An 11,851-nucleotide genomic window follows, 5' to 3' on the forward strand; every position below is an offset into this window, starting at 1 on the left:
TCTATTCTTCTATGACGACATCAATTCTTCTTCACATACATCCTTCATCATCTTTATTCAATTATGTATTAAAAATGACGAAAACCACCGTGAAATGTACCAAAGACTGTCGTATCAAACCAAAGAGACTTAGCTTTACATTCATTTCGTGCTCTCATCAAAGAAACTTGCACTTCAACGATTGCGTATCAGCGAGCCCCCGATAAGCGGATCTCTCCGCCGCTCTCCAGTCGCGCTTAAGACTGCACTTACAGGCTGACATCATCGATAGTAATAAATTTGTACATGAATCTGTTCAACGCCACACGCTGCGTACTTCGTCGTCGCGGACTGACGCAGAGTAAGAAGAAACCAGTGCTTGATAGCGCGTAATTGGAATTGAGGCGGTGATAATCGCAGATGTTTGTAACATCAGCGAGCCTACTTCGCAATGATAAAGAGTTGCATGTCGTTGAATTATTATGCTTCGATCGAAACGGATACGAAGAATCGCGTTGGTTTCACTTCGTTGCAGCGACCATATTATAGCATTGGAATCTTAATCTCACCTGCGAGAAAGCAATCTGACCATTCCCTTTGTTTCCTCTGGGAGAATTTTCACGGGGTCTCTATTTCATGTAATTCTCCATCGAATGGTCGCGAGTTCTGGTTTATCGTAGCTTAAAAATAGGACGACGCAGTGACCGTCCCGGCTCACGAGCTCTCGCCTCGTTTTATCGCGCGCCTACAACGCTGCATCCTTTGTGGAGCAGCAGTATCGATGGATTACATAAACTGCCACTACACCAACTGAATGCTCGAAAAGGGGACTTGAAAGAGCTTTCTGGTCGTTGAAGTGAACTGAAAAATGCATCTTTCGAGGACACTTCGAGTGTACTGAGCATTTTTATTGAAGTTGCTTTAGGTTTCTGAGACACATTCATCTACCTATGTATTTTTAGATTCAAAGACAAGCGATTTCTACGAGTTATTTAATGAATCTTTGTATTCTTTATCTTGATATCGAACGTTTTTCTATGGCTAATAAAAGAAATAAAAATGTCTTACGATCCTGAAGAACTAGCTTATAATTTTGAAAATTCTAAACTTGAATTTTGAAGATTGAGCGTGGAAGGTCAATTAACCTTAAGTGAAAAATTATCAAGGATATCGAACTTAAAATTAAATTCCAATGCCAAAGACACTGAGTATCTAAATAAACTCTACTTGAGTAATATTAACAATTTTCTCCAAACTACTCCAAATTTTTAATTTATTTAGAACAGTTAAGTTGCTCCAGAATTCAAGTCTCAAATTCATCTAAAATTCCCCCAACGAGAATGTTTTGCCATTCGAACAGCCCCAATGGATACGCTAAAATTTCCATGCACAGTTTCCAAGAAACAAGCTGAAAAGAAAAATCCGCGCGACGAACGCATACGAGCAGTCATTCAGTTTACGTGAACTCGGTCAATTTCGCCATGGCGAAGCTGACGATCCATAAACATTTCTGCGAACAACTACGCAGCCCGATTGAAGAGATGGTATGTAACTGGTGTGACCCCAGCGCGTCAATGTTATCAGAAGAAGATGTCATCGTGCGCGCACCGAAAATAAGAAACCAGTTGTTCGTACGCGCTCGCACGTTAAACATGTGGAGATCGATGATCGTCCTCTGCACAGTCGTTCTAACGCTGCTGACCGCTGACACCTTAGCGATCGAAGGTGTCAAAGGCGGTCATCGTACCCATCATGGTCGGCCGAACCAGAACGTCGCCATCAACAGCACTGTCCAGGCTGGACTTTGTTACAAAACGATACCGTGAGTAGGACGAACGTTTTTCCCCAATTCGAATCCCCGAATTTCTCTAATGAGATTACTCTCCGAAAGAAAGATATTTGCATTCGAGAGTGATTGAATCATAGAAGCGAAGCATCGCTGGAACTGGTCGAAGCGTCGGAACGCCGTGACCTTTGCCCTCGGTTTATCGCGACAACGTGAGCTCACGAATTCTCTCTTGTTTTCATACAACGTATGTGCTTTCAGTTACGCAGATGCGTTGGCATTGAACTCCACAGGCCAATTCCCACATAATACTCTGCCCGCCACCACCGAGGACGGAGCGGTAAGTGAACGCGATCAAATGTTACCTTGCCGCGAATCTGAAGTTGAAGATTGGATTAGTTGTATAGCTGTTTAACTCTTGACTGCAGATAATAGTTTGGAAGCCGTTGTTTTCAGGCATGTGACTCATCTCTAAAATAAGTGGTTTGTAGTTGGGAGATCAAATAATTGGAAACTGAATTATTTGAGTATCTTTAAAATTTGATACGACACTGCGTAAAATCGTTGAGGACTGTAATTTGAGTTAGTTAGAATTAGGGATAACTTAGGTCACTGATTAAAGCTTCCAGAAGAGTCATATGTCGTTTTATCAGGATGACAGTCTAAAAATATAGAAACAATGACATGTTTTTCTCGAAGATTCTAGTAATCTAAATCTTGGGGGTCTATCTTAGCGACACATTTGAAGTCGTAAATTTGAGCATCTATCGAGAAAAATGTTGACTTACATTCGAGATTGCTTCATCGAGGTTACTGTGCTTGTGACCCTGAACGACGTTGCGTGATGAATTATTGAATTCATTCTCAAATTGGCTGTTCCTCTGTTTTACTTTATTTGAAACGTTGAAGATTTGTATCGATTTTTAGGATAACTATCTCTGATCCTTGATTAGCTTTCAATCAATTGAATTTCTAAGAAAATAATAAATTAATTCATATATCCACAAAAATTGTCGTACTTGCTTCTACGATTGCTATCTTAATTAGTACAAAATGTAGTAATAAGATTAACACTAGCTAAATCTGTGCTTAATTTTCTCGGAGATAAAAGCATACGAATCATCCTAACACCATCTTATCTTCTTAAAGCGTAATAAACGCTTTTTACATTTTTTGTAGTTAACACATTCTCAAAAATCATCTCCTAACTTTGTTTCTCCACTATTTCACATATTCAACCAAAATGATATAACCAGTCTCATATTCAACAATATTTTTTGGCAGACGAACGGGTTAATCACCATCTTGGACTGTTGCGATGGTTACGCACGAAATTTAACTTCAGGAGGCTGTGAACCACGCTGCATACCAGGATGCCTTGGTGGAAGGTGCACTGCACCAAATATTTGTACCTGTGAACCAGGCTGGTATCCACAGGAAGGTGTATGTATGCCCCACTGTGAAGGACCTTGCCAAAAAGACGCGTACTGTTTCTCGCCAAACGAGTGCGCTTGCAAGTTAGGGTACGATGAAGTGAACGGCGAGTGCAAGCCCATTTGTCCTGGTGGATGCAAGAATGGCGATTGCGTGGCGCCTCGTGTGTGCAGATGCAAGCCTGGATTCGCGCTTCAACCCTCTGGAGACGTCTCCGCTATCGAGCCGAAAAAGTGTGTCCCTGTTTGTGAAAACTGTCGCAACGGAGAGTGCACTGCTCCTGGATTATGCAGTTGTCGCGAGGGGTTAGTGTTTGTTGCCATTCCTGGTATAGCTTATGATAAGGTCAAAGATACATTTGGAAGATTCGTTGATTTAATAAGAGGTACTCCAGAACCAGAACTAAAGTCATCTTGTAAATTTTGAGTGAATAAAAATTAGTCCTTACACGAGTTGAGACTTCCTACTTGGAACATATGAATAGTAGAATATATAGTAATTGGGTTTTAAGTCTAGTTCCATTTAAAGGGTGCCCATAGGTACAAATCATAAAGACTTGTGAAACACCGACAAATACCTAAAAAGCTACTTTGTTCCTCAGGTACACCAATCCTCCACGCGACACAGAAACCTGCATTCCCAGCTGTCCTGGTGGATGCATCGGCGGAGACTGCGTCGCGCCAGGTACCTGCAACTGCAAACCAGGCTATATCATTGACTCCACTGGCAAGTGCATCCCAGAGTGTCCCCAAGGTTGTCCAAACGGCGAGTGCGTAGCTCCAGGGGTATGCAACTGCAAGCCAGGCTTTGCCTACGACATTAATCGCAGGTGCATCCCAGAGTGTCCTCGAGGTTGCATAAATGGCGAATGCGTCGCTCCAGGAGTGTGCAGTTGCAGTCCAGGTTTCACTCTAGACTCAACGAAGAACTGCGTGCCAGACTGTCCTCGAGGTTGCCCTAACGGCGAGTGTGTCGCCCCTGGGGTCTGCACATGCAAACAAGGCTTCAACCTCGACTACGCCGGCAATTGCGTTCCTATTTCCTCTATGTCAAGCACCTCCCTGTGCAGACACGGCTGCGGTACAAACGGCACCTGTGTCGGTCCCAATCAGTGCATTTGCGACTTAGGATACCGCGTGGATCCAGACACTGGAAGATGCATCCCCTCCCCAACCTCGTTCCAGTGTAGGAACGGTTGCGGTCCTCAGGGCGTCTGCGTGGGCCCCGATCTGTGCATCTGTGATTACGGGCTAGCGGTTGACCCCGACACTGGCAGGTGCCCTGAACCCAGACCATCCGTTCCACCAATCCAAGTCCCAGCCCAATGCAGGTATGGCTGTGGGCCGAATGGAAGATGCGTGGGTCCCAATCGTTGCGCCTGTGACCCTGGTTTCGTAGCTGAACCCGACACTGGCAGGTGCGTCCCTGCGAGGACGACACAGATAGGAGAGCCTATTTGCGAGAATCCGTGCATCAACGGAGAATGCACTGGTCTAAACCAGTGCACATGTAAACGGGGATACGTGATGAGTCCTCACGATCCCACGCGGACGAGATGCGTCCCCGTGTGCGTCGGTGGATGCCCGAACGGCGTCTGTTCTGGGCCTAATTTCTGTATATGCAATATAGGTTTCAGGAAGGAGACTGGGGTCAAAGGTAGACAAAGATGCGTTCCGATTGAATAAACCGTACCCATTTTGTCCGCTTTCTTTGTTTTCTAATGGTGTACTGCGAGAATTGAGTGGATCGTGTGACTGTGAATTCAGTATGAATGGAACGATTAACGAGTTTAGATTAGAATAGAATTCTGTTCGACAGCGATGCAATTGTACGCGTAGCAAATTTAACATCCTTAGCAGAATATTCCGTGCGTGACTTCTGTAAAATCCTTTTTTATGCTTGTACGATTGCTGGTAAATAAAGCGAAAACAATAATAGAAAGGACGTTGATAACGAACGTTCGAGGAATCCCTGCACCAGTAACGATATGGCCTAACATCCTGCTTGTCTCTAATCTCACGGAACATGAATCATTGAGGGGGGAGGAACAGGCGCCAGTACATGGTACTGTAACGAGCTACATTAGTCGTATCTCAACCAGTTAGTCATTAATACAGAAATTGAAAAAATATATCTGCTTTTCCAACATGAAATTTCTCGGTTTAATTTTTCTTGTTACTTTCTTGAAAGTTACTACAGCGTATACCAGATTACGCTACTCTGAGGAATCAGGGGTTTGCGAAAAAGTGGTTAGGTGAGTTCATGTATATTTTCTAAAATTTCTTTGGACTTTAATATACTATCGGAAAAATTTCTTTCCACGTGAAGTCATGCTCGTGTATTCTCAGTTATCGGACGACGCGATATGTTCCGTATCGCGAGACGTACCGGGTCAGCAAGTGGGGACTTTTCTACGAAACCAAAGTACGATGGAATTACAGAAAAGAGGTATTTGGAAAATGTCAAATTTCATAGTAGAAACTTAAGTGAGGAGTCAAACGAATTCGATTACTTAAAATTTTTCCAGTATTATACTGCATATCGTACAGAAAGAGATTGCTGCCTGTTGTACAAGATGTCAGAGGAAGGTACTTGTGAACCAATTTGTGACCCCCCTTGCGTGAATGGTAAATGTACTTCTCCTGGCATTTGCAAATGTTTACCGTATTACGAGAAAGACCTACTTCATGACCACATTTGTGAACCGATCTGCACTGACTGTGAACACGGGAAATGCATTCGCCCGTACGAATGCGAATGTGACGAAGGGTACAAAATGAATTTGGGCTGGGATAGTTCCACGTGCCAACCGATCTGTGACGTGGATTGTAAATATGGATATTGTTCTGCACCAAACGAGTGCACCTGCCACGAAAATTACATTAAAGATCCACAGACAGACGTACGTATTGCTTTTTAAGAAAACTTAATTAATACTTTTCATAGAAAATATGTAGTTTATACGCAGAATGCTTCCCCCAAATGAGGAAACGTAATTCGGTTATTGACAGAATAAATTACTTTTTATTTGATTATCCATAGACGTGCGTGCCATATTGCAATATCCCCTGCACAAACGGCGAATGCACAGCACCAGATGTATGCACTTGCCACGATGGGTACCAGCTGAATTCCGAGTCCATTTGTGAGCCAAAATGCGACAATGGATGTTGGTTGGGGACATGTACGGCACCCAACACCTGTACTTGTCACGATGGTTATCATCTGACAGGAGCAGGCGTCTGCGAACCGATTTGCAGCCAACCTTGTGAGATGGGCACATGTTTCGCGCCTGAGACCTGTTTATGCAACAATGGCTATGGACTACTGAACGATTCTCGATATGTTTGTCAGCCGATCTGCGAAAAAGCTTGCATAAATGGAACCTGCGCGGCTCCTGAGACTTGTACATGTCACGATGGGTACCGAACTAGTAACGACGACACCTTGCAACACGTATGCGAACCTTACTGTCAGGTTTCCTGCGAACCTTATGGACACTGCACTGCACCTGATACTTGTACATGCTTTGAGGGCTATCGTTTGGTTGACAAAAATCAGGATTTTAAAAATGTGAGTGAAAGAAGTAATATTGAATCTGTTTATTTCTCTAAGATGGGGGTTGTTATTTTTTATACTCATTAAAATAAAGACAGTTATGTCAGCGGTATTTTTTAGTACACATAAAAAATTAAAAATAACTGACTTAGGCAGAAGTACTTAATAAAAAAATAAGTAAATAATAAAAAAAGGGATAACTCTCTAAAAAACAATTATTGTTCTAGCCACAGACTAAAAAAGAAAAATACAGTAAGAAAAATTGTTCTTTCCAGAAGTCGCCATACTTTGCTGAAAATTCGGTTTGTGAGCCGATTTGCAATCGAACTTGCGTGAATGGGTATTGCAGTGCTCCAGGGGAATGCAGCTGCAACCCAGGTTACAAGTTATCAGAATATGACAGATACTCCTGCGTGCCCATTTGCGAGGAAAACTGCGTAAACGGTTACTGCAGCGGCCCAAACCAATGCAAGTGCTACCCTGGTTATCGTTCTCTCAAGGAGAACTCAAATAACTGTACTCCTTTTTGTGTTGAAACTTGCGTGAATGGAAACTGCAGCGCACCCAACGAGTGTACATGCAACAACAACTATCATCCTAACGAGGAAAACCCTTTCGTTTGCGACCCAACTTGTGAAAACGAATGCCATTTCGGTACATGCACTGCACCCAACGTATGCACTTGCAAGGAGGGTTTTTCTCCAAGGAACGAAACTTTCTGCGAACCAGTTTGTAAAGAACCTTGCGTTAACGGCGATTGCAGTGCTCCAGACACCTGCAGCTGCAATTCGGGTTACAAGCTTTCCCAAAACAGCTCCTACTTTTGCGAACCCATCTGCCAACAAAGTTGCATCAACAGTCGTTGCAGTGAACCCAACAAGTGCACCTGCTATTCAGGTTACAAACCGCTCGAGAACGACTCCTATATCTGCGAGCCTATCTGCGAACAGGTCTGCGAGAATGGATTCTGCAGTGCACCGAATCAGTGTAATTGTAACGAGGGCTACACTTTCCAAGATAACTTCTCAAGTATTTGTGAACCTGTTTGCAAAGAACCTTGCGGAGAAAATGGTGTTTGCGCTGCTCCAGGTACCTGCAAGTGCAAGGAAGGCTATCGACCGCTAGAACACGAGACCAAGTTCGTCTGCGTGTCCATTTGCGAACTAAATTGCGAAAATGGCAGCTGCTCGCTTGAAACTTGCGAATGCAATGAAGGTTACAGTTTGGTTAAACAAAATGGAAGTATCTGCGAGCCTGTCTGCGAAAATTGCACCAACGGAAGATGTATAAGTCCGAATGTCTGTGAATGCAACGGTGGCTTCATGAAAAAAGAAAATAGCAGTGATAGTAGCGCTGAATGTGTCAGCCTCTGTAGAAATAATTGCAACGACCATGGTACTTGCGACGAGAATGGAATTTGTCAATGCCATTCCGGATGGACTGGTTCCTATTGCGATCGACCATCGTTCTGCGTCTTGACTATGGATGAATATTCGAACAAGTAAATCAGAATGATTCAGTCACTTTTATATAGGTTTCAAATCACAAGTACCTATTTTGAAGGAAATTTCTTTCTTCGATTTTACAGAACAAATATGGTGGACCATGTGAATGACACAATTGATAGCATATTCGCCAGCAGTCCATTGTGCACTTTCATTTGCATGGATAAAATTGACGATCAAACTATATGCTATGACAAATATCGTGTTGAGAGTTCCAGAAATTACACGATCGCGTGTCTGATAACGGCAGGTATAGACTAAAAGCATTTTCTTTAATTTAGATAGATAGACTTGATTCTTTATAATTGGTCTTTTTTTATATTAGATTCACAGTGTTATTGGGTGTTGTCACAACATACGAGTCTGCCACGTTATGCTACCGTAGCTGGAATTATGTCTGTTATAGTATTCCTAGTAATTGTTCTCCTATTGGTGTATTTGTTAATGCACAAATATAAAAAGAGAAGAATTTCTCTGGGTATGTAATGGAGAAGCTGAACAAGTTTCAATACATCTTTGAATATTCTATACATATTTTATATTATTTGATTGTGAACAGGTAACGCGTCAACAGTTTCTATGCAGGGACGAGCTTCTTTGATACCCGAAGAAGACAACAATCTTTAATGCGTAAAGAAAAACGTTTTATATTTTATTAATGTTATAATTTGTTAAATTATTGTTTAAAACTACATAAAGTTGCTGTAATTTTCAATAAACGGAACAACAAAGTAGCCACACCTATTTCGACATACACATAGAATACGAACCTTCGAACCTCTGAGATATTGAACATCCTGTCTCGTATCGATAACTCGAGCTAAGAGAAGGGAGACAGATAAGTAAGATGACAACAGTGGAGAAGCGCGAATGTGACAGTCTAAACTGTACACGCATAAACGACAGCATCCTTTTGTAAAAGGAATGAAAACATGAAGTGGAATAGCGTTCTTTTAAACGCAATATTTATAATAGAGATGTCTATTTTTGTGATAACAAATTGTTTATCTTCTTCGCCACAGATTTCTGATAGTAACGTTAATATTCAGAAGATTGAAACCAATGAAGGATTAGAATGTTACATGAATATTAGGTAGGATATCGTGTGTAATAGTGGTTAAAAGTGAAGTTCATCTATAAACATTCAGTAATAAAATTTTCTTTTGGTAATGTTACATAATGATAGAAACACTATTTTATGATACAAAAATCCTGAACTATCCTTATTATTCGTCAAATTAATTACGTATAAAAAGACGGGAAAAATTTTGTTTTATTTAACCTAATTACGACACCTTTCATCAGCAAATTATTTTTCAGTCGACAAGTGACGCACTACAAGCCGTATATTGAAACATACAAAAAACGAAAGTGGGGACTCTTTTACAAAACCGAGACTCGCGTGAACTACAAACTTGAAGTAAGAGATTCAATATTAAGTAACATTAACAAGAAGTTTTGAGATGTAGTGATTGAATACTAAACAACGTAATCAAACTGTTTCAAAAACTCATAATTACTAAAACTATGTATAGCGTGGTTATTCAATAAAAAATTGAACAAACTTATAACAAATTAAGAATGTTTCCAGGTGTCTTAAAAGAACGGATCTTAGATATACACATTTTAACACTTTCAGTACATCCCCATCAAGATAAGAGAGTGCTGCTTCGAATTCAAGGTAGTTAATTCCCGCTGCAAGCCAATTTGTAAAAAACCCTGCGGAAAGGGCTTCTGCCAGGCACCAGACAAGTGTTTGTGTTCACTAGGATTCGTAGCATCGAACGTCTCCAAATCGGAAGTATGCGTGGCTCAATGCAAAACCAACTGCACGAATGGTTTCTGCTCGCATCCTGATCACTGTAAATGCAACGACGGCTACGAATTGACCGCTGATCGATTGCACTGTTCACCAGTCTGCAAGACGGATTGTGGAAAGAACGCACAGTGTGTGGCACCAGAAGACTGTACTTGTAATTCGGGATACTCGCTCAATCTTATAGAAAATTCCACGGAGTGTTTGCCAGTATGCACAATACCGTGTCAAAATGGCAAGTGCATTGGTCCAAACTTATGTGGCTGCAACGCAGGATATAGGCCATCCATCAACGATTCTAACATCTGCGAACCCATCTGCGAAATACCTTGCGGCTCGAATAGTATTTGCACAGAACCCAATATTTGTGCGTGTCTTCCAAACTACAAACTGATAGAAAATGACGTCACACATGGCTGCGAGCCGATATGCGAAGTCGACTGTGGCCGAAACGGTACTTGCACAGCCCCCAACGTCTGCACATGCAACGAGGGTTACGTACTTAACGAGGAAAGTCAGTGCATGGCCTTCTGTAATTCAACTTGCGAAAATTCCACCTGCGTTGAACCAGATCGATGCCAGTGCTGGGACGGTTTCGTTCCACTGAATGAAACTCATTGCATGCCATTTTGTGAGAATGGCTGCGAGAATGGGAAATGCGTGGCGCCGAACGAATGCCGATGCGATGATGAGTTCGTGAAACATAAAAATAGCAGTTGCATAAAACCGTGTACACGCACTTGCAAGGGTCATGGTGTCTGTGGTGATGACGATAAAGCCTGTGAGTGTTATTACGGCTGGACAGGATGGGACTGCGATCAAAACAATGTTTGCATCCTTCTGTTGAATGCAGATGATGAAAGTCTTAACGGGTGAGTATGTTACTTGGATGAAGAAGTTTGTAGGAAAGAAATAAAGCTGAGTATTTAGGAAAAGGTAGAAAAACTCGCTTAGAAATTCACTATTTTTTTAGTGTTATCGTTTATAACGAAACAAATAGCACAGTGGGGGATATTCGTCGCAATGCACACTACTGTCATGAGTGCAACCAGGCAGTGGGTAATAGGAGCTTGTGCTACGCCATGCCTGCCGTTGATGGCTCTGGATTTGCAGTCGGTTGCCTCGTTGAAACGGGTACGTACTTTATGTTGAAGATGTATTATAAACTTGGAGTACACTTGGATGGGAGAAGTGTTAGCCCAGTACATGCATACCATCTCACGTGTTTTTGCTACTTATTATATGTAGAGGTATAATGATACTATGAATAGATCCATTGTGTAAGTTTATTTTTTGTTGTGTTATTTTTTCTAAAAAGTTCAAATAAATTATAGGAAAATTATTCTTTTGCAAAGAATTGATAGTTTTTCTTTATTTTAAGAGTCACCGTGTATCCTCATGTACCGAAGCAACACCCCTACGGTGTCAGTGGTCACAGGAACTCTGACAGTGGGCATAATCTTAATTGTGGCAAGTACATCAATGATAGCGTACTTCGTAATCCGAAAACAGCGGAAGCAGAAAATAAATACAGGTATCGAATAATGTAATAACAAAAAACGAGAAAAATGTTAGAATGGTAGAAACTCAGGGACAGATAAATATAGCGCCACACTTCCGTCATTCATTAACCGTGACGCATATAGAGAAATCTGAAGCGCACATCCACGTGCGATAAGGGAAATGATTTAGTCTTCCTTCCAATTTTCTGTACCATGTGAGGCTTAAGTTCATGTCACAATACAAATTGTTTCATTCATCGTAAGAACATTA

The 11,851-nt window shown here is 41.7% G+C and overlaps 1 protein-coding gene across 1 annotated transcript; it reads left to right on the forward strand.

The window, feature by feature from the left end:
* Nucleotides 1–1,331: 1,331 nt before the first annotated feature.
* LOC143183369 (uncharacterized) lies at nt 1,332–11,756 on the forward strand. Its single transcript, XM_076384895.1, has 26 exons — nt 1,332–1,801; nt 1,898–2,105; nt 3,050–3,504; nt 3,801–4,881; nt 4,998–5,079; nt 5,123–5,268; nt 5,317–5,453; nt 5,528–6,101; nt 6,242–6,820; nt 6,910–6,915; nt 6,985–8,258; nt 8,346–8,512; nt 8,588–8,740; nt 8,848–8,904; nt 8,962–8,966; nt 9,024–9,066; nt 9,120–9,134; nt 9,169–9,355; nt 9,411–9,428; nt 9,568–9,682; nt 9,798–9,801; nt 9,854–9,900; nt 9,944–10,950; nt 11,052–11,212; nt 11,460–11,575; nt 11,613–11,756. Exons 1-26 carry the CDS (start codon nt 1,461–1,463, stop codon nt 11,754–11,756), a joined length of 7,122 nt encoding a protein of 2,373 aa, XP_076241010.1. The 5' UTR covers nt 1,332–1,460.
* The last annotated feature ends 95 nt before the right edge of the window (nt 11,757–11,851 follow it).

The sequence above is a fragment of the Calliopsis andreniformis genome, chromosome 9 (assembly GCF_051401765.1).
Source record: "Calliopsis andreniformis isolate RMS-2024a chromosome 9, iyCalAndr_principal, whole genome shotgun sequence".
Classification (NCBI taxonomy): Eukaryota; Metazoa; Arthropoda; class Insecta; order Hymenoptera; family Andrenidae; genus Calliopsis; species Calliopsis andreniformis.